This window comes from Mustela erminea, chromosome 12, assembly GCF_009829155.1.
Source record: "Mustela erminea isolate mMusErm1 chromosome 12, mMusErm1.Pri, whole genome shotgun sequence".
Lineage (NCBI taxonomy): Eukaryota > Metazoa > Chordata > Mammalia > Carnivora > Mustelidae > Mustela > Mustela erminea.
This window is the reverse complement of record NC_045625.1, coordinates 27,688,268-27,713,621: the sequence shown is the minus strand read 5'-3', so window position 1 is coordinate 27,713,621 and position 25,354 is coordinate 27,688,268. Positions and strand designations below refer to the sequence as shown.

General features: G+C 36.2%; 1 protein-coding gene across 3 annotated transcripts in view; it reads left to right on the top strand.

The window, feature by feature from the left end:
- The window catches only part of SMC2 (structural maintenance of chromosomes 2), a 60,987-nt gene that overhangs the window by 23,554 nt on the left and 12,079 nt on the right, over positions 1–25,354 (top strand). For all 3 annotated transcript variants that reach the window (XM_032307573.1, XM_032307571.1, XM_032307570.1), the window contains exons 14-20: positions 75–194; positions 2,098–2,302; positions 12,391–12,526; positions 15,167–15,291; positions 18,952–19,145; positions 20,137–20,280; positions 23,679–23,873. In XM_032307573.1, the coding sequence (XP_032163464.1) occupies positions 75–194; positions 2,098–2,302; positions 12,391–12,526; positions 15,167–15,291; positions 18,952–19,145; positions 20,137–20,280; positions 23,679–23,873 (1,119 nt within the window). The remainder of the gene's footprint in view (positions 1–74; positions 195–2,097; positions 2,303–12,390; positions 12,527–15,166; positions 15,292–18,951; positions 19,146–20,136; positions 20,281–23,678; positions 23,874–25,354) is intronic.

The window sequence follows — 25,354 nt, the reverse complement described above, 5'->3', positions numbered from 1 at the left end:
GTTGTACTCTTTACCTCGGATTGTTTTCTGTCATTAATATTTTATTTACTTATTTCAAATGCACAATTTTTTAGGTTACTGGAAAAAAGTTACTAGAAAAGGGGGAATTGAAACGTCGATACACTATAATTCCACTCAATAAAATTTCAGCCAGATGTATTGCTCCAGAAACTCTGAGGGTCGCTCAGAATCTCGTAAGTTGTCTTTATATGATTTATCTACACCTTACTTTTTTTTTTTGTTTTGCTTTGTTTTAGTTAGAGGACATTAACTTGGGGGACATAATCATATGTAGAACTACAAAATTTTGTTGTTACACATTTATGCTACAAAAAAAATGTTGGCTTTTATGAAAACAGATGGAAGGAGAATAGAAATGGTGCAAAACTAAAACTACCTTTGGTATTTCAAAGTCACAGTGTTAAAATGTCTTTAAACCTTCAGTCAGGTCATATGATTATCATATGCAAGTAGGAAATTTCCAATCTCTGAATTACTAGAATTACAGAGCTTATAAATACCAGATTTCTTTTTAGTTTTTTTTTTTTTTTTCATGCTAGCCACTGTTAAACTGCCCATAGTGACAACTGTTGTGGGAGTTATGTATCAGTCTTAAAGAGATGCTTCTCTATTAGAGTTCTGTAGATTGCCTCTGAACATGAAAAGCAGGGGACCCGGATACCCATTCAGCTGCTGAGGTGGATATAAAGTGATATAGCTATTAGTAAAAAAATAAAAAATAAAAACAAACCCCAAAGGAATACAAGGCAGTACATTTAATAGGCAATTATAGTTGTGTAACATTGGGTAATAGCATGATGCCAGCCCTAATGTTCAGCAGTATTACCAGTTTGTTATTGAGCAGGCATTCCAAGTGCATCAGTTGAAAGGACAGTTCTGTGAAACCTAGAAATGCATGTATAATTAAACTACAAAGTGGATACTCAGTGTTCTTGCTGATATTGAGAAGTCTTTAATGAATTATTTCGAAATGCGGTTGTATTGACCTGTATACTCTCAGCAGAAGGAAAATGAGTGCGGAGTAATTGAAAGGTGGTGTTTCTGGTTAGTGCTTTGCTTACTTTGAAAAATCACCATTGGGTCTGGAAGGTTTTGGAAGTTACGTCAGCTTTTAGACAAGTCCCAGTGTAAGAAGTAAATTGTGGTTTCAAGTAGCAGCAAAAATACTTCTACCCAGGTCCCTTAGCCAAACCTTTTTAATGGCTGCTGCTGTGTCAGAGGGCAATGCTGAACATTTGTTATACAGAGCTGCTTTAATTTTGATTTATCTTGCTGCTACTAAGCTCCTTAAAGTATGTTTAGTTGTTTTAAAAAGATGAGCAGAAGTACACATCAACAAAGGTTGAGAAGAGGCAGTTGGATCAAAATAAAACACTGAGGGATTTAAAATTTTTTTTTGCCCTTAAAATTGTTAGTTGTGTTTTTCTGTAACTGACAGGTGGCTGCCATAGCATGTTTAATTTGAGTGAAAAAGTATTCACTACAGGGATGCCTGGGTGGCTCAGTTGGTTGGACGACTGCCTTCGGCTCAGGTCATGATCCCGGAGTCCGGGGATCGAGTCCCGCATCAGGCTCCCAGCTCCATGGGGAGTCTGCTTCTCTCTCTGACCTTCTCCTCGCTCATGCTCTCTCTCACTGTTTCTCTCTCAAATAAATAAATAAAATCTTTAAAAAAAAAAAAAAAAAAGTATTCACTACAGAGTAAATAAATTAATAATTGAAATAAAACATTTTATATAATAGTGTTGATCTAGCAATTGCTATATTTTAACTAAGAGAATGTGTCCAAATAGTCCATTTTGGATTTAGAAACTTGGTAGTGGCTCTTGCTTGACAGACACTGTCATAATGCCTAGTGCTTTAAACATTTTACTTAGCCATAGAAGTTTCAGTGTTTAAACTTGAATTTTTTCCTAAAACTCTTGAGTTTTCCATAGTATTTTAGAAAGTTCAGAAGGAGCTGTAGTGCTAGGTGAGAGGTACTTAAATTTCTAGTATACTGGTTCTGTTTTGTAAAATAATATTTGAAAGGAAAGGGGTAGTATGTACTGTGACATATCTGTTGTTTTCCCACAGGTTGGTCCTAACAATGTTCATGTGGCTCTTTCCCTGGTTGAATACAAGCCAGAACTTCAGAAAGCAATGGAATTTGTCTTTGGAACAACGTTTGTTTGTAATAATATGGATAATGCAAAAAAAGTGGCCTTTGATAAAAGGATAATGACTAGAACTGTAACTCTTGGGGGTGAAATATTTGATCCTCATGGTACATTGAGTGGAGGTAGGTTGCTTTTTTATTTATTTACAAAGAATAAAAATTGGTAATGTTTAATTCATTCTATGTCAGGTGCTATACATATTTGCTTTTTTTTTTTTTTTCCTCGTTCCTTCCTTACAACTCTTCCATAAAGGTAGTTTTATTACTTTTCCCATTCTTTTAGGGAATGAAATTGAAATTAGAAGAAATTTAGTAATTCATTTAATAGCAAATAGTGTTAGAACTAGTATTTTAACTCAGAGTTGGACTTCAGAGCTAATGTTGAACTGCTACTAAATATTCTTTCTACTGTATGTTTATCGAGAACTTAGGATGTGCCAGGAACCATATCATTAGTTTATTGAATGGTTCAGTAGTTCTAGGAGATAGGTAAGATTGTAAAAAGGAGAATCAGAAACACTTCTTAGGGCGCCTGGGTGGCTCAGTGGGTTAAGCCGCTGCCTTCGGCTCAGGTCATGATCTCGGGGGCCTGGGATCGAGTCCCACATCGGGTTCTCTGCTCAGCAGGGAGCCTGCTTCCCTCTCTCTCTCTCTGCCTGCCTCTCTGCCACCTTGTGATCTCTGCCTGTCAAATAAATAAATAAATAATATTTAAAAAAAAAAAACACTTCTTAAGCATATCAGTTTACTGGTGATATAGATATCTCTAGTAAACTGATATGCTTAAGAACTGTTTTCTGGAAAGATTTATGGAGTTGACTTTTTATTTATTTTTAGGGTTGGTTGTGGGTTTTTTGGGCTTTACTTTTGGGCTTAAATGATGAAAAAAGGTAAAAATAAGTAACTAGAAAGATAAACAAGATACGAGACAAACAGCAACGAAAGGAAAAGCCTAGAAGATAAGATTAATACTCTAATGTACTGCATGTATTAAAAGTAAAAGGGAACTGGAACTTTCTTGTACCATACACAAAAATAAACTCTAAATGGTTGAAAGACCTAAATGTGAGACAGGACTCCATCAAAATCCTAGAGGAAAACACAGGCAGCAACCTCTTTGACCTTAGCCACAGCAACAACTTCCAAAACACATCTCCAAAGGCAAGGGAAACAAGGAAAAATGAACTATTGGGACTTCATCAAGATAAAAAGCCTTTACACAGCAAAGGAAACAGTCAACAAAACTAAAAGGCAACGTACAGAATGGGAGAAGATATTTGCAAATGTCTTATCAGATATAGTATCCAAAAACCTATAAAGAATTTATTAAACTCAACACTGAAAAAAACCCAAAAAATCCAGTCAAGAAGCAGGCAGAAGAAATGAACAGACATTTCTCCAAAGAGGACATAAAAATGGACAAGAGACACATGAAAGAAAAAATTCTCTACATCACTTGGATCAGGGCAATAAAATCAAAACTAAATGATATACCACCTCACACTGGTCAGAATGGCTATGCTTAACAACTCAGGAAATAACAGATGTTGGCAAGGATGTGGGAAAAGGGGAACTGTCTTATACTATTGGTGGGAATGCAAACTGGTGCAGCTACTCTGGAAAATAGTATTTAAAAATAGAGCTATCCTGCGAACCAGCAATTGCACTACTGGGTTATTTACCTCAAAGATACAAACAGAGTGATCTGAAGGGGCACATGCACCCCAACGTTTATAGCTTCAATGTCCACAATAGCCAAACTATGGAAAGACCCCAGATGTCCATCGACAGATGAATGGATAAAGATGCGATATATGTGTATGTACATGCACGTGCACACACACATGCGACTATTACTCAGCTACCAAAAAGAATGAAATCTTGCCATTTGCGATGACATAGAACTAGAAATTATTATGTAGAGCAAAATAAGTCAGAGAAAGATGAAAATTATAATTTCACTCGTGGAATTTAAGAAACCAATGAACATAAGGGAAGGGAAGGAAAAATAAGGGAACTAGAGGAAGGCAAACCATAAGAGACTTAACCCTAGGAAAAAATGGGGTTTGCTGGAGGGAAAGTGGGGTTGTTGGGATAACTGTGTGATGGGCATTAAGGAGGCACTTGATGGAATGAGCACTGGGTGTTATATGCAACTGGTGAATCACTATAGATTCTACCTCTGAAACTAATAATACAGTATATGTTAGTTAAACTGAATTTAAATAAATAATAAAACAAAAAAGTAAAAAGAATCATGCAATATTGATTGTATTTTTCTTTTTTATTTAATTTTATTTATAGTAAATTTTAATTCCAGTATAGTTAAAATACAATGATATATTAATTTCAGATGTACAGTTTTTTGATTCAACAGTTTCATGCAATACCTGGTGCTCATCCTGACAACTACTCTCCTTAATCCCTGTAATGCATTTCACTGGTCGCCTTACCAACCCTCTATCTGGTAACATCAGTTTGTTCGCTATAGTTTAGAGCCTTTCTCAGCTTATCTCTCTTTCTCTCCTTTGTTTCTTAAATTCCACATATGAGCGAAAGCATATGGTATTTCTCTGACTTATCTCACTTAGCTTTATATTTCCTAGTTCTCTCCATGTCTTTGCAAATGGCAAGATTTCCTTCTTTCTTATAGCTGAATAATATTCCATTGTGTGTGTATGTGTGTATATGTATACACACATACATACACCAGCTCTTCTTTAGCCATTCTTCAGTTAATGGAGAAGTGGGCTGGTTCCATAATTTGGATATTGTAAATAATGCTGCAGTAGACATAAGGGTGCCTGTATCCCTTTGAATTAGTGTTTTTGTATTTTTTGTGTAAATATCCAATGGTGTGATTGATAGATCATAGGGTGGTTCCATTTCTAACCTTTTGAGGAACCTCCATACTGTTTTCCACAGGGGTTGCACTGGTCTGCATTCCCACCAACAGTGCAAAAAGAGTTCCTGTTTCTTTACATCCTCTGCCACACTTGTCTCTTACGTTTTTCATTTTAGTCATTCTGACAGATATGAGGTGATACCTCGTAGTTTTGATTTGCCTTTCCTTGTGGAGTATGTTGCACATCTTTTCGTTTGTCTATTGGTCATCTGTATTTCTTATTTGGAAAATGTCTCTTCATGTCTTCTGCTCATTTTTAATTGGATTTTTTGGGTTTGGGATGTTGAGTTTTATTAGTTTTTTATATATTTTGGATACTAATCCTTTATCAGATATGTCAGGTGCAAATATCTTCTCCCATTCTGTAGGCTTTTAGTGTTGTTCATTGTTTATTTGCTGTGTGGAAGCTTTTTATTTTCATTTAGTCCCAAATGTTTATTTTTGCTTCTATTTCCCTTGCCTTGAGAGATGCGTCTAGAAAAATGTTGCTATGACCTGTATCAGTGACATTACTATCTGTACTGTCTTCCAGGAATTTTATGGTTTCAGGTCTTACAGCTCCGTCTTTATAACCTTTACTCTTAGAACTGCTTTTGCTCTATACTAAAAGTTTTGGACTCTTGTGTTTTCATTTTCATTTGCTTCTATGTATCTTTGGATTTCTTTGATTTTTTCTGGCTGACCCATTCATTATTTAGTAGCATGTTTTTATCCTCCATTTATTTGTCCTCTTTGTGGATTTTTTTTCTTGTGCTTGATTTCTAGTTTCATAAGGTTGTGGTCCAAAAAGATGCATGGTAAAACTTCAGTGTTTTTGAATTTGTTGAGACTTCTTTTGTGGCGTAATATGTCATCTGTTCTGGAGAATTTTCCCTGTGTACCTGAATAGAATGTGTATTCTGCTACTTTGGATGAAATGTTCTGAATATATTTGTTAAATCCATTTGTTCCGGTGTATCTTTCAAAGCCACTGTTTCCTTGTAGATTTTCTGACCAATCTTTCCTCTGATGTAAGTGGGTATTAAAGTCCCCTACTATTATTGTATGACTGTTGATTAGTTCATTTATGCTATTAACTGTTTAATATATTTGGGTACTCCCATGTTGAGTGTGTAAATATTTACAGTTGTTCAGTCCTTTTGTTGGATAGTCCCCTTTATTATTATATAGTGTCTTTGTCTCTTACTATAGTCTTTGTTCTAAAATCTGTTTTGTCTGATATATATTGTCTATTCCAGCTTTCTTTTGACATCCATTTGTATGATAAATGTTTCTTCATCCTCTCACTTTCAACTTCAGGTGACTTTAGGTCTGAAATGTCTCTCATAGGCGGCATACAGATGGGTCTTTATTTTTTTTTTTTTTCTTTTTAATGCATTCTGTCACCCTATTTCTTTTGATTGGGGTGTTTAGTCCACTGGCATTCAGAATAATCATTGATAGGTATGTATTTATTGCCATTTTACTTGTTTCTGAAGTTTTTCTCGTCCTTGCTCCTCTTTCTTTCCTGTATGCTGGTTTTCTGTAATGATAATATTTGCATTCCTTTTTCTTCCTTTTATTTCTTTTAGTGGTTTTAAATTTTTGGCTATCTTTAGGTTTGCGTATAATATCTTTTGCATGTAGCAGTCTATATTAGGAAACAATTTGCTTAAGTTTGAGCCCAGTTTTACTGTTCTCCTCCCCACATTTAGGTATTTGGATATTTTACATCCTTGTGTTTTGGGAGTTCCTTTTTTTTTTTTTTTTAAAGAAATATTTTTATTACTTCTGTGTTCCCCACTTTCTTGCTGTCACTTTGGTCTTTCCTTGCTAGTCAGTCTCTTGCAGGTCTGGTGTAGTGGCCATGAATTGCTTTAATTTTTGTTTTTCTGTTTCTTTCTCCTTTTATTCTGAATGATAGCCTCGCTGGATAGAATATTCTTGGCAGCATCTTTTTCTCATTCACTTTCAGTATTTCGTGCCACTCCCTTCTGGCCTTCAAAGATTTTGCTGAAAAATCTGCTGATAGCCTTATGTGGTTTCCCTGATAGGTTACTGTCTTCTTTTGTCTTGATCCTTTTAAAATTTAGACATTTTAATTACAATATGTCTTCATGTGGATCTGCTTTTGTGGATTTTTTGGGGGGTTCTTCGTCTCCTGGGTCTGGTTATCTGTTTCGTTCCCCAGATTAGAAAAGTTTTTAGGTATTATTTCTTCAAACTTTCCACTCCCTTTTCTCTCTCTTATTCTTCTGGGATCCCTACAATATGAATGTTACTACACTTGATGGAAGTCACTGAGTTCCCTAAATCTATTTTCTTTTTGCATAGTTCTTTTTTCTCTTTTAAGGTTGATTATTTTCTATCTCTCTTCTGGGTCATTAATTTGCTTTTCTGCTTCTTCCAGCCTATTGTCTGTTGCATCACGGGTGTTTGTAAATTCATTTATTGCACTTTTCATCTCTGATTGGTTCTTTTTCTTATTTCTGTGTTAAGGGTCTCATTGATGTCTTCCACTTTTTTTTTCAAGTGCAGTACATTTATGATCATTACTTTAAATTCTCTTTCAGGGCACCTGGGTGGCTCAGCTGGTTAAACATCTGTCTACAGCTCAGGTCATGATCCCAGGATCCTGGGATCAAGCCCTGCATTGGGCTCAGTGGGGAGTCTGCTTCTCCCTATGCCCCTCCCCTGTACTCACGCGCTTGCTCTTTTTCTCAAAAATAAATAAAATCTTTAAAATTAAATAAATTCTCTTTCACTCATGTTACTTGCATTTATTTTGCTTGGATCTGTGGCTATGGCCTAGTTTGTTCTTTAGGACAGATTTCTCTGTCTTCTCATTTTGTTGATGTTTGTTCCTGTTTCTCTGTGTTAGGAAAGTTCTCTCCTATTCTTGATGGTAATGGCTCGAAGGAGAGGAAGTCCCTATAGTGCCCAGCAGTATAGTGTCCCCTATTTTCCAGGACCCAGTGTTTCTGGGAGTGTCTGCATTGTGTCCCGGCCTCTTTATCCTTCAAGTCTGTTGTCTGCAGAGGCTCTCTTTGCCTATTTTGGGCAGTATTTAGTCCCTGGCCTGAATGTGGAGCATTTTTAACTAGGTGTGCTCTGGTCTTTTTGTGAAATGAGACCTGTTGCCAGTAGAACTGAGGCCCTGTAAATTCCCACGTTGGGAGACACGGTGTTGCCAGAGCTTTGGACCGTTCTTCTGGGGGTGGGAACCTTCTATTCTGGGCCGCGGCAAGAATGATTGGGAAGGTGGAATCCACCTGAGCATGGGAGTTGGAGTTTTGGTGTAAGAATGTTAGGTAGCAAGTGTCTGCTCGGTTGGTTCCCACAAGTGTTCCTGTGTTTATACTGAGAGGTGGGAGAGGGAAATGATGCCTGCTCATTCCTTTGTTCTAGGAGGGGGTCTATCTGTGAATGCTGTATTTCTGGGACATGCTTCTAGATGGGGTCATAACCTCCCCACCATGTCCCTTGGTGTTCCTCAGAAAGCTATTACCATGCTGTTTGTTGGTGGGCTGTTTTCCACACTCTGTCCAAAAAACAATACCCTTGGGGCTCTCCCAGAGCCAAGCATGCTGACCTTTAAAACTGTAGGTTTAAAGCTCTGCTGGTTGCCATAACTCATGAAATTTGGACCCTCTCACTTGTGAAGCCAGTTGTTATGGGGATTTGTCTTCCCTGTGTGGCCTCCCCTCTGTGCTAGTCCAGTTCTGACCATAGCTCCTTACTCCACCACAGCTGCTGTTTCTCTCCCAAATCACACCTCCATACTTCCTACCTTCTTTGGTGTGGTCTCTTTTCTCCCAGTCTTCAGGTCAATTTCTGGGGTATTTTGGATGATTTCATAGTTATCTAGTTGTATTCATGGTATGAGGTCAGCCTGGGATCCTTCTATTCTGCTTCCATCTTCCATGCCAGTCTTGGAGGTAGGTTTTATATCATTGTTTTCTCAAAACTTTGGTAAATAGGATGGGACTTTTTTTTTTTTTTAATTAAAAATGGAAATTGTGGGTTCAGAATGACTTGATCCAGAGTTTTATTTCTAATTTAAGAATTGGGTTTTCTGGAGCGCTTTCCGTAGAGTTCCAGAGGACGGGAATACAAATGGCGGCCTCCTGGTCTCCGGCCCGGAGGAGCCGAGAGCCCAGGGCCGCACTCCTCAGTGCGCCCTCAGAGAACAGCGCCCAGTTACTCCCGTCTGCCTGACCTCTGGCCGCGCTCCGAGCTCTCCGAGCCTGCGACCAGTTCAAGGTATACAATTTGGTCATTCAACACTTCATGCAACACCCAGTGCTCACCACAGCAAAACAACAGAGAGAGCGAGAGCGAGCACAGGCAGACAGAGTGGAAGGCAGAGTCAGAGGGAGAAGCAGGCTCCCCGCCGAGCAAGGAGACCGACGCGGGACTCGATCCCAGGACGCCGGGATCATGACCTGAGCCGAAGGCAGCTGCTTAACCAACTGAGCCACCCAGGGGTCCCCCGATATATTCTTTTATTGATGGATTTTTGTATTTTGGATATTTTTAGAAAATCCCCAAACCATGAATATGTTCTGTTTTCCCTAAATCCTTTATAGTTTCGAAGCATTTTAAGCTATGTAAACCATATAGGATTTCTACTTTTCACTGGTCAGAGGCAATGAGTAAAATTTGTTTCCAAATTTTCTCCCCAAACCATTTGTTGAATGGTCCCATGGTTTCCCAGTGATTTGAAATGCTTTCCTTTAATATATACTAAGTCTCCATATGTATAAGTGTCTGTTTATGGAAGCTACTCTGAGACTTTGATCTATTTATCTGGTCTGTGCAAATGTCACACCTCTTTAAGTAGTAGAACTTTTTTGACACATTAATTTTTGAAAAGCCTACTCTTCCTGTATTGTTCTTTTTTATTTTTATTTTCAGAATTACCATGGCTGTTCTTGAGCATTCCATTTGAGTTTTGCAATCAGTTTGTGAATTTCCATAGAAACTCCTGTTGATATTTTCTTGAGGATTACATTGAAATTATTTAGGGAGAAAATTCATTTTTCAAATATTTAGCTATCCAATTTTGGAATATGCCAATGCCCTTTATTTTTGAGTTATTTATTACCTTTGTCTATGAAAATGGTTTCACAGTTTTTTTTTTAAATAAATAGTGCACCTTTCTGTTAGGCATTTTTATAGGTTATGAATGCTGATTTCATAAAGAAGACTGCATCATTATTGTGATTATGAAGTATGAAGTAATAAACCTGCGTACACGAAAAAAAAAAAAAAAAAAAAGAATTGGGTTTTCTTTTGAATACCTACCATGTCACAGATATTTAATTAAATACGGAGAAATTAGGGGCGCCTGGCTGGCTCAGTTGGTTAAGTGACTGCTTTCGGCTCAGGTCCTGGTCCTGGCGTCCCAGAATCTAGTCCTGCATTGGGTTCCCAGCTATGCAGGGAGTCTGCTTCTCCCTCTGACCTTCTCCCCTCTCATACTCTCTCTCACTCTCTTTCTCTCAATTAAATAAGTTAAATCTTTTAAAATAAATACGGAGAAATTCTAAAATGTCTCAGCCCTCAAGGAGCTCATACTGTAATAAATCAGTCCTGTTGTCCTGTTGCTTTTTTAAAATTTTTCTCAAGTCTCTTAAGTCTAGGTTTTTTTGTTTTTTCTTTTTTTTTCCCTCTTGCATTTTGTCCTATTAGGATATTCTAGCCGCTGGAAATTTTTTTTTAATTCAATACATTTTTACCCTTGTTCAGGAAATGTTAAGTTCTAATTTGGGTATATGCCACTACATCTGTGAAAAGTAAATAAAATTAAATATGTCCTTGAGAATAAGATAATGATCATTTTCTTCTTATTCTAACATTTGCCACATTGAGTTTCCAGATCTATGTTGAGTGATTAAGTAACTAACCCTAAATAGTACTTCCTATGTAACAGGCAACATTGTGAGACTGTGCCATCCAGTACAGTAACCATATGCGGCTCTTACACTTAATTATGATAATTAAAGTTAAATGAAAATAATTTCCTTGATTGTCCTAGTCACATTTCAAGGAATCTGTGACCACAGATAGTTAATGGGTTTCTGGGCAATGCAGATACACAACATTTCTATTACTTTATGAAGACGTATTCTCAGAGCTTTAAATAATGAACTCCTTTCATTCTTATAGCAGCTACGTGGTAGGTATATTACTATCATCTGCAGTATACAGTTGTGGAAACTAATGACAGAGTGGTTAAATAACTTGTCGGTAACTGGCAAAGCCCAGGATTTGAATTCAGGTCATCTGTTTTCACTGTTTGTGCTTTGAACCAAATCAAGAGACTGTATAATGCCTATGACTTAATTTCTTTATAGGCCAAGGAAACAATAGCTGTGAAATGAATTCCAGTATATACAATAAAGGATTAGTATCTATAATTGGATGATAAAGAGAGATAATGTATTTTTAAATATGTAAAATACAAGAAACATTTTAGATTTCATCGATTTGGATGTTCTTGAAGTTCCTACTTTAGGGATGGCAAAAATATCCCTGTATTGTATTACCAAAGTGCTCATATAGCATTGCTAATTGACCTTTGCATTCTCCCATCAAACCTAGAGTTTTCTTGCCAACATAACTCAACCTATTATTGTCAGACAATTATAGTTGCTTGTAAAGTGAAACCAATTTCCTCTGCTTCCTCTGCTATATCAAAGTTTAGACCAGGTTAGAATGTGGTAAAAAATAGCCCTCAAATCTCAGTCACTTATAATGAGTACCATAATTATGCTACTTTACCTGTAGGTCATTTATCTCTTTGTTCATTGTTATTCTCTTTTTGGAACCCAGGCTGAGGGAAAAATAGTCCCTACTTTGAACGTGCTTTTCTCAGGGGAGAGGGAAAACAAATGGTGAATTATGTGCTGTCTTTTAAAGCTTACTTTTAAAAGAGGCACATTTTCCATTTCATTGGTCAGAGCAAACCACATGGCTTTGCCAATATTGGAGAGGAAAATGGCCCTGAGAGAAATGGGCCCAGTAGGAAGGGGCAGTGATTATTTTGAATAAACAATCTATCACATCTGCTTACAAGTATTTTCTTATCAAGTATGTATGTCCTAAGATTCTAATGATAAAATCAATTCTGTATCAACTCTGCTTAGAAGTATCTTCCTATCAATTATGTATGCCCTGAGATTCTAATGATAAAATGAGTTCTGTATCTTTACTATAAAAGGTTGGCTATTGAATCTTTTCAAGTATAATTCTTAGAAAGTTTTTGTCTACTAAATATGCAGTAACTTAATGTCTAAGGCCTGTTACAATTTATTTCTATCAGGTGCTCGATCCCAGGCAGCTTCTATTTTAACCAAGTTTCAAGAACTCAAAGATGTTCAAGATGAACTGAGAATGAAGGAGAATAAGCTACAGACTCTAGATGAGGAATTAGCAGGTCTTAAAAATACAGCTGAAAAGTAAGACTTTTGTCAGATTAAGTTCTATTTCTGTGTTCTTTTTGGTCAGAGACTCCCATGGTAGAAAATGAAAGAATTTTATCTAAAGAAATACAACTTCTGCCTTTTTTCATAATATCCTTGCTTTTCTTTGAATAAATTATGAGTTGATAACTTGATATCAGTTTTTTACTTTTTCTGATAAAAATAATGTCTTTCTTTTAAGGAAATAGGGAAAGCTAATTAAACAAAAGGAAGAAAAAAACCCAGCCAAATATTTTTCTTTCCCTGTTGAGATACACTGTTAACATTTTACTGGGATTGGTGGGAAAATCCATAGATACTCTGGAGTCTGATACCAGAGGATACTGGAGTCCTTGGTTTAAATTATGAACAGTATAGCATCATTTCGGATGCCAACATTAAATTTAGCAGCTTGTGGCTGTCCTGTAGATAATAAAGATCGCTGGGTTGCCTACTGAGGAAGTAAATAAGTTTATGTCAGAAAGACACTGTTAAAATTAAAGCATTTTCTTACAGTGTTTCTTCTGTATGGGTGTGGATATGGGTATACATGTGTGCTTCTCAACATTACTTCCGTTTGTGTATGATATGGTTAGATACATATTTTTATTTTTTTGCAATTGGGATCATGCTATTTAATGTAACTTTTTTTTGGTCAGTTAATGTTTTTTACTACTGAGTGCCTCTTGTTTGCCAAGTACTGTTCTAGGAGTGGGAATGTAGCAGTAAACGAAACAGAAAAATCTCTTCCTTCTTGTTTTCATATATATAGCTGGCAAAACAATAAAAAGAGTTAAATTGGTAAAACATTAGTTAATGCTAACTCCAAAGAAAGGAAAAATGCCACAAACTTTAAAAGTACATTATTTGAATGTTTCTAAGTTTTTCTGTTCTCTCTGAAGATGACAAATGGGAGCAGTTAAAACCAAAGATTTTATTCAGAATTTACAATACTGAATAAAAGTCAAAGTATATATGCTAACAAACTAGAAATATATATATATATATGTGTATATATATGTGTATATATATACACATATATATATATATATTTGTACATTTTTAAGCATTCATCTTCTGAATTACCAAAGCTTGGAATAGTGCCAAAACTTTTTTGGACTACTATACATATGGAAGAGATGGTCATAATCATTCTAAGATAGAAATTTTATCAAAAGCCCACTTTCAACCATATACATGTAAAGTCTGCTTTTACCTTCATTAACATAAATTACCAAGAAGTGAATGAACTTCTCTGTGAAAAAGATGGGAAGAAGATTACTGAGATCTGTGGAAGCTTTGGCAAGGTGGTGAGTTTGTATTTGGCTTGGGACTGTTAAATGATCCAATACTGGTGGATAAAGTTATTTTGCAGAATTGTCTTTTGGACTGATTGTGGTATTGAGGTCAAGGAAAGGAAATAGATTCTTAAAAATAATGAGAGTGGGAGGCGCCTGGGTGCCTGAGTCAGTTAAGCATGTGACTTGATTTCAGCTCAGGTCTTGATTTGAAGATTGTGAATTCAAGCCCTACGTTAGGCTCCATAGAGCCTACTTTTAAAATATGAAAGTGGAAAGGTCTTAAAGCCATTCTTTCACGGACCATATTAGGAAAATAGCTTCTAACTTCTTTCAAATTTCTGCACTCCACATTTTTAAAATGAATTGAGAAATGGCTTGAAAATTGTGGCTTTAATTGCTGTCAAGCATTCTCAGGCAAGAATACTCTAGGGAGTATTTATGTTTTATAAGTTGCTTCCTTCCTTTTTCCTCAGACCTCATGAATTTCTAGTGCCAAACTTCTTTGTGAATTTATTACAGCTTAAAATTTCACTGCAGCTGAATTAGCTAAATACCTTCCAAACAAAGAATTTTCAGCAGCTAGAAATGGGCTAGAATTTTAGGATTTGCAAGAAGAGCGCACTGTAATGTTTAAGTTAAGTACTGCACCTTTTCCAACTATTGGTCTCATTACAAAATTTAGGGGAACTATGTGTAATATTTGAAAATGAGAATTGATAACCAGATTTTTGAAATTTTGTGTGGTGGTTACATTTTAATGTGTTTTTTTTTGGTGGGGAGCTATGGTGGAGTTTTTCTTGGTAAGAATCAGTAGGAGAGACCATTTTTAAGGGAACCTATTTATTCCAAGGTTATTTTTAGTGTTTTCTAAAATTAAGAGTATTTCTGTATATAGTTATTATCAGTATTGGTCATTCAGAGTGCTTTACCTTCAGTGACCAAATCAGACTTGAATTTGATGCCTCAAAAACATGAGTCATCAAAGGTATTCTTGTAACCAGGGGCATCTTACATTGTTTATATTATGAGCTTATTTTAGGTAGGAGTCTGTAGTTAATTTTTTTATTTTTATTTTTTTAAAGATTTTATTTATTTATTTGACAGACAGATTACAAGTAGGCAGAGAGGCAGACAGAGAGAGAGGGGGGGAGCAGGCTTCTCACTGAGCAGAGAGCCCGATGCGGGGCTCAATCCCAGGACCCTGAGATCATGACCCAAGCTGAAGGCAAAGGCTTAACTCTCTGAGCCACCCAGGCGCCCCAGAAGCCTGTAGTTTAAATGCATATCTCAAATATCAGAAAAGTGATAATTTATTGTAAATTTTTCTGTTTCTAAGGTATCGCCAACTAAAACAGCAGTGGGAGCTGAAAACTGAGGAGGCAGATTTATTACAAACCAAGCTCCAGCAAAGCTCGTATCATCAGCAACAAGAAGAATTAGATGCTCTTAAAAAAATCATTGGTAAGATAAAAACGTTCTTTGCTTAACCTTACTTTAGATAGTTTAGATCTCCTCTTTATTATATATTTATTTGAATTAATCACTCTAAATATTTTTATTAGATATTATTATTATATTGCCAAATTCTGCCCATTTGCAGCAGTATACATTTCTACCAGTGGCATATGAAAGTTCTCATTTCTCCAAATCCTTTCTTTTCTCAAAAGACTAAAATATCTCCAATCTGATTGTTCTGAAGAGATAGCTCATTAGTATTTTAACTTGCAGATCCTTGATTTGCTGGTGCAGCTTGGGATCTATGTATGTTCCTTGGACCTTGGACATTTTGGTTTCTACTTCTCTGAATTTTCTCTTTCTTTTCCCCATTCTTCTTTTGAGTTGTTTATGGTTTGTTTGTATTATGCTTGTACTTAAGAGTTCTGATTTCTTGTAGATTATCTGAATTACGAAAATCTTTTGGTTTATGTGCTTGTCTTTTAACTTTATTTATAGTATTTTTGTTAAATGGAAATTTTAAATGTTTGACGTAATTCACTTTATAGCCGTCTCTACCTCTAATTTTAAGAACTTGTGTTATACTTAATTAGAACTTAATTGTATATGGTAGTTTTAGTTTTTCTCATTCTTTAGGTCAATATTCCCACTAATAGATTTCTTCCCTTTTTATAAAAGTAAAAATTAGCTCGTCCCCCTCCCCAGCCTCTGCCAACCTTTCATCTGTTCTCTGTATGTATTAGCTAGGCTTTTAAAAAATTGGTTAAGATTCCATATATAAGTGATATGTATTTCTCTTTTTTTCACTTAGCATAATGCCTTCAGGGTCCATCCATATTGTTGCAAATGGCAAGGTTTCCTTTTTTATGGCTGAGTAATATTCCATTGTATATTACACACATACATTATCTTGATCTGTTCATCCATGGGTGGATGCTTCAGTTGTTTCCATATCTTGGCTGTTACAAATAATGCTGCAGTGACCACCAGGGTACATATATGTATATATTTTTGAGTTAGTGTTTTGTTTTCTTCAAATACCCAGAAGTGGAACTTTTATTTAGATCATACCTATTTTTTAATTATTTGAGGAACCTACATACTATTTTCCATTGTTGCCGCGCCAGTTTGCATTCCCACTAGCAGTGTGTGTGTTCCTTTTTCTCCATGTCCTCTCCAATGCTTGTTATTTCTTGTGTTTTTTTTTTTTTTAAAGATTTTATTTATTTATTTGACAGAGAAAGAGAGATCACAAGTAGGCAGAGAGGCAGGCAGAGAGAGGGAGCAGAGCAGAGAGCCCGATGTGGGGCTTGCTTGCAGGACCCTGAGATCATGACCTGAGCTGAAGGCAGAGGCTTAACCCACTGAGCCACCCAGGCAGCCCTATTTCTTGTTTTTTGATAATAGCCCTTCTAATAGGTGTGAGATGGTATCTCATTATAGTTAGGATTTTTATTTCCCTGATGCTTAGTGATATTAGTATCTTTTTTTTTTTTTTTTTTAATTTATCAGAGAGAGAGAGAGAGGGAGAGAGAGAGAGAGCGAGCACAAGCAGACAGAATGGCAGGCAGAGGCAGAGGGAGAAGTAGGCTCCCCGCCAAGCAAGGAGCCCGATGTGGGACTCGATCCCAGAATGCTGGGATCATGACCTGAGCCGAAGGCAGCTGCTCAACCAACTGAGCCACCCAGGCATCCCCTGTTAGTATCTTTTCATGCAACTACTGACTATGTTTTCTGTAGAAAAGTGTGTATTCAGATACTGTACCCATTTTTTAATCAGACTGTTTGACTTTTTCTTTTGAGGTGTATGGGATTTGGGATATTAACCCCTTATCGATAAATGATGTGCACATATTTTCTCTCATTCATTAGGTTGCCTTTTATTGATGGGTTTTTTTACTCTTGCTTTTAGTTTGATATTGTCCACTTATCTTTGCTTCTGTTGTTTGCTTTTAGCATGAAATCCAAAGAAAATCACTGCTAAGACTAATGCCAGGGAGCTTATCACTTACATTTTCTTCTAGGAGTTTTGTGGTTTCAGGTCTTACATTCAAGTCTTTAACTATTTTGAGTGAAGTTTTATGTGTAGTATAAGGAAGTGGTCCAGTTTCATTCTTTTGCATGTGGCTGTCCAGTTTTCCTAGCACCATTTATTGAAGAAAGTGCCCCTTCTTCATTGTATATTCTTGGCTCCTTTGTCATAAATTAATTGACCATACATGCATGGGTTTATTCCTGGGCTCTGTTTTGTTCATTGACTGATGAGTCTGTTTTTAATGCTAATTCCATACTGTTTTGATTACTATAGCTTTGTATTATAGTTTAAATCAGGAAGTATGTTGTCTCACCCTTGTTTTTTCTCAAGATAGCTTTGGCTACTCAGAATCTTTTATGACTCCATACAGATTTTAGGATTGTTTGAAAAAATGCCATTAAAATTTTGATAGGGATTTCAACAAATCTGCGGATTGCGTTGGGTAATAACGGACATTTTAATAGTATCCGCCCAATCCATGAGTACAGCATATCTTTCCGTTTATTTGTGTCTTCTTCAATTTCTTTTATCAGTGAGTTACAGTTTTCTGTATATGCGTCTTTCTACCTCCTAGGTTAAATTTTTTCCTAGGTACTATTTTCTTTTTGATGGAATTATAAGTAGGATTGTTCTCTTAATTTCTCTGACAGTTCATTGTTAGTACATAAAACAGTTTTTTGTACATTGATTTTTGTCTCCTACAACTTTTTTAAATATGTCTATTCTGACAGTTTTTTATTGGAGTCTGGGATTTTCTGTATATAGTATGTCACTGCAAATAGAGATAGTTTAACTCCTTTCTAATATGGATGCCTTTGTTTGTTTCTTTCACCTTATTGCTCTGAGTAAGTCTTCTAGTACTATGTTGATGAAAAATGGCAAGAGTCCTTCTTGTCTTGTTTCTGATCTTAGAAGAAAAACTTTCAGCTTCTCAGTATTCAGTACAATGTTAGCTGTGGGTTTGTCTTGATGGCCTTTTTTATGTTGCGATATATTTCATTTATAACCACTTTGTTGAATTTTGTCATAAGTGGATGTTGAAATTGGTCTAATGCTTTTTCTGCATCTGTTAAAAACATGCTCTTTATCCTTCATTTGGTTAATATGGTGTACCACATTGACTGCAAATGTTAAACCAGCCTTGCATCCTTGGGATATATCCCAATTGATCATGGTGTATCATCCTTTTAATGTATCGTTTAATTCAGTTTGCTAATATTTGCTGAAGGTTTTTGTGTCTGGGTTCATCACAGTTTATTAGGCTGTAATTCCCCACCTCAGTGTTCTTGTCTGGTTTTGATATCAGGGTAATAGTGGCCTTATGAGTTTTCAAAGTGTGCCCTCCTCTTTTTTTTTTTTCAAAGACTTTAAGGGTAGGTATTAAATCTTTGAATGTTTGGTAGAATTCACCAGTAAAGCCATCTGATCCTGGACCAGGTAGGATCTGTATTTCAACATGACATTTCTAGAATAAGGTTGGAACAGTTAATTTTTTTTAATTTTAACCTCCAGTTTTTCAGGCCATTTCTCCTATTAAAAGGTGAATTTTTAAGGCTTTTATAAACCATTATGTATAACTTCTAATAGTTGAAGGACCTCATTTAGCCACATTTGCCTACTTTATGATGCAGAGGAAAGTGAGGAGACCTTAAAAAACACCAAAGAAATCCAGAAAAAAGCAGAAGAAAAATATGAAGTATTGGAGAATAAAATGAAAAATGCAGAGGCTGAAAGAGAGCGAGAACTGAAGGATGCTCAGGAAAAACTGGATTTTGCCAAAACGAAAGCAGATGCTTCTAGTAAGAAAATGAAAGAAAAACAACAGGTAATAACCTTTCTTGAAATGGAACCAATCTTTTATTGTCAATATAGACCTAAAGGTGGTAGAGTTTCTTTGCTGGCCTTACTCATCAGTATTCACCACAACATCTAAAAGCACACTGTGCTGCTTTGGGCAATAAATTATTCATCTAAGTCAAAAGACATTTTGCTGGAAGCCTTGTAATGTAGGGTACTAATTGTAAGGATGCGTTGTATTGTCTTGCTAATTTTAGAGAAAGAGCAAAATTGCCTTTTTGTAAATGTTTCACTTAAGAGTGGACCAAAAGCTTGTATCCTGTAGTAGAGCTAAGTCATGTTGGCTTGAGTTGTGACCTTTCTAATTTGGTGATCATCTCTGAATGGATACCGTGAAAGATGGATACAATACAAAGCATGTTACTTTTACAAAGTGCCACTCAGTTGTAGATGGGGGTGATAACTGCTTTTATCTTTTGGATAGTGCCAAAGCTGGAACTTGAACCTAGCTTTTTCTATCTCCGAAGGCTGTGCTCTGAATCACTTTTCTAGACACTTTTATTTAAATCTACTTTTCCTCCTATTCTGTCACTAAATACTGCACAGAGTATCTTCTAACAAACTAAAGGGTATAATGGAAAAGAAGAAAATTGAGAAACTTTTTTTTTTTCCCCGACATCGAGTAATTATGTTTTAAAGAAGACTTTTCCTCTGCTAATTTATCTCTTATGTAGAATTCTGTATTTATCTCTGTAGGACTAAAAGGATAAAGGAAATAGTTTATGCTAAGTTCTTTGAACCTGTAAAAACTACATACATTTGTCTTTTTTTTTTTAATGTAGGAAAATAAATACCCTTTCTCCTTCCTTCTTCAGGGGAAACCATTTACATGTATTTTGATAGCTGAATAAGTAAGCTGTGGGTCTTACCTGCATAAGAATCTTACTGATTTTATTGACATGTATATATTCATTTTTCAGTAATAGCCTGTTGAATGTGTAGGTAATGGTTTCTTACAGGAAGTTGAAGCTATCACTCTGGAGCTGGAAGAGCTCAAGAGAGAGCATGCATCCTATAAGCAGCAACTTGAAGCTGTAAATGAAGCTATCAAATCCTATGAAGTACAGATTGAAGTAATGGCAGCTGAGGTGGCTAAAAACAAGGTACAGTTTACTTACCATATTGGAGAAATAGCAAGACAAAAACTATGTGGTAATTCAAATAAGCAACTAAATAATTCAAATATGCAAATAAAAAAATGACTACCGTAGGAGTTTGGAATGGTGTGGGATTGATCACTAAAGAGTAGGGAGAATGCTAAGTGATCAGAGAAACAGCGGATATGGGGAATAGCCATTACCACCCAAAGGGCTGAGCAAGTGCATCCATGGAAGGAACATATTTGGCAAAGAGCCTCATTGTATTTGTAGGGCTGAAAACCAGATCTAGTTAGAGAAGACAAAACTGTGGCCCCCTAGTGGTGAAGTTTACTGACGCGGTGAAGCCATCCATAGGGAAATACCACATGGGATGTCAGGAGAAGTTGGCCGTGTGAACATGCTGCAGAGCCCTGCTCCCCTTTGCCCCTCTGCTGGATGTCAGGGCAGCCATGCGAGCTGCTGGCCCTGGCACTGACAAACTTCCCTTTGAGAAAAGCATGCCAGAACTGGGATGTAAAGCTTCTTTCTACGGTTTCTCTACAGTATCCTTTAGTGGGGAGGCTTACTTCAGTTGACGCTGGTGGGGGAGAAATGTTCTGATATCAGAAGCGGGGAAGTAAAGGATGGATTTAGGGCTGAGGGGATTTCACATGATTTTCTGTCACCCGTAAATTCATAGTGGGTAGGTCTTTATTAGAGATTGTCCGTCATGAATATTGGCTACTACTCTCTTGTCCCTCTTTCTTTAATTTTGACTTTGAATTGTTTTGTTTCATATTGAGGTATAATTGATAGGTATTAGTTTCAAGGATACAGCCTAATGATTTATTTGTATATATTGCAAAATGACCACCCCAGTCAGTCCAGTTGACATCCACCACCACACGGTTATGAGTTTTTTCCCTTCTGATGAGAACTTTTATGATCTACTTTCTCAGTAGCTTCTAAATGTACAGTACACTATCACTGACGATAGTCACCATGTTGCTGGATTTTTCAATTATGTTGCTGTTGATACTGTTGGTTAATGATATCCTTGATTTTCATGAAAACTGAATGTAGGTAGTTTTCAAAAAGGGAGTTTCATTCAGTTGATCTTCACTGTGGGGTTTTTGCCTGCCTTGTGTCGTCTACTTCTATATTTTCTTGTATGTTTTTCCTTTGAAATGATTGTTTTAATTGCAGCATTATGGTGTTTTGGAAAGTAGGCCTTTCCTCTTCATTCTCTTCATGACTAAATTCAAATTGTTTTTTGTTTTTAACACCTTGACAAATCAATAGAATAACAGTTTTTATTCTTTTTTGAAATTAAGAGATCAAAATGCTTCTCAGCTTTGTGTTTTTGTGTTGCTTATTAAATTTTCTAGTTTCTCTTCAGTTTCTATTTTGCCTCCAAAGTAAATTTTAGTTTTTAAAAGTATCTACTTTTTTTTCTGATTTGTCTTAATCTCATATTTTTCATTTTATCCCTCCATATTTTCTGCTGTCTTTCATGGACATCATGTTATAGGATTTTTTTAAAAATTAGATACATGTTTCTAAAGATAAATGTGAAAATAAATTAGCTACTCCATTCTCAATCCAAATAAAGTCAGTCAGAGCATGTACCTATTTCCATTTCTCTTTATGGAAAAGTATAAAATGGTGGTTCTGCATTCTAATGCAGAAGGCTCTGCATTCTAAATTGTTTCCTTTTGTTGATAAGAGTATCAAAGGACACCCCTAGGAGGCTATGTAAAGAAATTGCCTACTAACTAATTAGACAAGATAAAAATTTCATTTCTGTTCAACCTTAGTGACAGATTTCTTATAAAAAAAGACTAAACTAGTCAAAACTGCAATGCAATTTTTTTTTTTTAAAGATTTATTATTTGAGAGAGAGCAAGCATAAGCAGGGGTAGCTGCAGAGGAGAGGGAAAAGCAGGGCTCCCCATGGCTCCCCACTGAGTGGGAAGTCCAATGCAGGCCTTGATCCCAGGACTCTGGGATCAAGACCTGAGCTGAAGGCAGACGCTTAACTTACTTAGCCACTCAGACACCCCTGCAATGCAATTTTTAACCTGTAGGCATGAGAGAATCTTCATAAACCTGTTTTTTTAGATATGGTGTTAGTTAATAAACCCGTGTCTATTATTTTTCCCTTTGGTTAATATCACCAGAGTATTTTTCACTTTCTTTTCTTGTTCTTCAAAGCTTTCAAAAAGCTAAAATACCTTTAGGTTTTTATATGAATGCCATGATTTATTTTCCTTCCTCAAAAGACCTCTAATGACACAGATTAAACATTATAAGGAAATTAAAGCACTTTGAGCACATTCAGTAAACTAAGCATAACATTATTTTTGTTGCTCAAAATGATCATTTCCTAATGAGCATGAATAAAAAGTCACTAAATTTTTTTTTTTTTTTAAGATTTTACTTATTTGACAGAGATCACAAGTAGGCAGAGAGGCAGGCAGAGAAAGAGGGGAAAGCAGGCTCCCCGCTGAGCAGAGAACCTGATGTGGGGCTTGATCCCAGGACTCTGAGATCATGCATGACCTGAGCCGAAGGCAGAGGCGCAACCCACTGAGCCACCCAGGTGCCCTTATTTGTGCGTTTCATCTTGAAGAACCATTCTTCCTTAGAGGCTTGTAGCAGGTTGTCCTACTTTGATTTTTACCTATATATGAGCTGAACTAGGTTTTTTTGGTTTAGACATTTCTGAGAGTTCTTTTAAGATCTAGAATGAAGCAAAGGAGTTTCTGGGGGAAGGGTTTGGTGACAGACTGAACTGCAGTTATAATTACCACTTTGGAGATAGAATAGCTTCAACCTTGGGAAGTAGGGGGATAATAAAAGTCAAAGCAAAAAAGTTTTTCTTTGTACCACAGACCTATTTGTTCAAAAAAGTTTCTCTTTTATTTTTCTCTTTTGACCCCTGTGCTAGAACCAAATATTATTACTTCAATTGTCACTGGTAAATATGGCTTATATCTATTGAAGGGAAAAGTAGAAAACCCCAGCCAACATTCTCCCCCTCCTGGTAAATGGTGTATGAGGATCTGTCATATCTTCTTGTTAACTACCAAAAAAATGCCACTATTCTGAGACTTCAAAAGTTAGATTCCTATAGTCCGCACCCCCCCCCCCGCAAGTTGATCCCAACTAAGCTGTATCCAGTAGAAACTTTTTTGCTTCCAGAATGAACACTGCATCACACCTTATTACTACTGGTGGAACAAGTTTTCTCCTGTATGTAAATTAGTCATTTTAAAAAGGATATAATATGTAGAGGGTTAGGTGACCATCTGCCTGTAATCACAATCCCAATTACCCAAAAGTTTGTTAGATGATCTTTTAATAAACTAAAAATACGTCCATATTACTTTGCTATATGTTGTCTTCAAATTGTGTTTCAGGAGTCTGTAAATAAAGCTCAAGAAGAGGTGACCAAGCAAAAAGAAGTGATAACAGCCCAAGACAACGTAATTAAAGCTAAATATGCTGAAGTAGCAACACATAAGGAACAAAACAATGATTCTCAGCTTAAAATTAAGGAACTGGACCACAACATCAGCAAACATAAACGGGAAGCTGAAGATGCTGCTGCAAAGGCATGTTGTGTTGTTTATTTTTACCCATAATCAGATTTTTGCTTCTGAGTTGTTGAAATATTCTGGTAAACTGCTCAATGAAGAATTCAGTGTAAATGGCAGAACTGCTGTGTAACAGAATTTTGATGCTTACAGCTATTTAAACAGCTTCTCAGCAATGTTCATTTTCACCAAATGGCATAAATATTTTGTTTCTAAATTTCAGGTACTTATCCCTATCTGCAAGATGTTTTTACCAAATAGTGGTCTCCCATGGAACTGACTTTTTTAATCCCCAAATATTCATAGAACTATTACTATATTAGTAGTGATAATATATATTATTTACCTTATTTCAAAACGAATTAAAAACTCACCAAAATATATATACAGGCAACTTCTAAAATGAGGATTTAATTGGCTTCCGGATGTCCTTTTGAGGACCAGTACTGTCAGTTTTGCAGCCTCATCTGAAATCCGATGTTCTGCTAAGCAGCTATCTTTTTAAGGTTATCTCCATTTTTTTCGTCACTCGTTAAAAGTTTCTTCCTTCTATGTAAGACAGTGTCTTAAATACTTTAAAGAGAATACATGCTTTTGCAGAAACTCATTACTTGATGTAGAGGCTGCACCCATAAAGTCTTAGTAATTCACCTTTCATGTTTTCTGATGAATGTTGAACAGTTTGTTGCCTTTTAAATCTTCTTTAGCACCTTTAAAGTAGAAGAGATTTAACTTCAAAAAAGTCAGAACATACAGAACAGTCACCCCACCCTCTGAAAAAGCCATGTGTGCCTGTTCAGGTTCATGACTTCGTATATTTTTCAAATTTTTACTAAAAATTTTATATATGTGACAGAAAGGGATACAACAAGAGAGGGAACACAAGCAGGGGAGCAGGAGAGGGAGAAACAGGCTCCCTGCTGAGCAGGCAGCCCAATGTGGGGCTCGATCCCAGGACCCTCGGATCAAGACCTGAGCTGAAGGCAGACACTTAACGATTGTGCCATCCAGCCACCCCTCATGACTTAGTTTAAAAAATATGTATTTTTTCATAGTCACATCATTAATATCCTCATATTTTGTTATTACTGATTTCCATTAGCCTGGTAGCCTGGTATTAGTGAATTCACTGAAATATTACCAATGTTAATATTACTGTTAATAACTTTTTATAATTGAAAATGCCAGTAGTGGTGATTGTTGGGGGATTTTATTTATATAGTTAAGGAAGTGAAAAGGAGATTCACAAGTGGAACTGCTAAAAAGTTAAGGAGTTTTTGAAGTATGTAGTTTATCAAGTATTTATTGCATTCCAATTATTATCAGATAGTAGGCCAGGCACTAAAGATAAGGGTAAGCAACATGTACCCAGAATGCCTTCATAGAGCTTATGGATCAGCAGGGAAGGCAGACTGGAAATGATCATCTTTGGAGCCTGGAGGTGAGACTGTACCCATGGAATTAGTAAGGATAAATAAATTGACAAGGATTAGATTCTA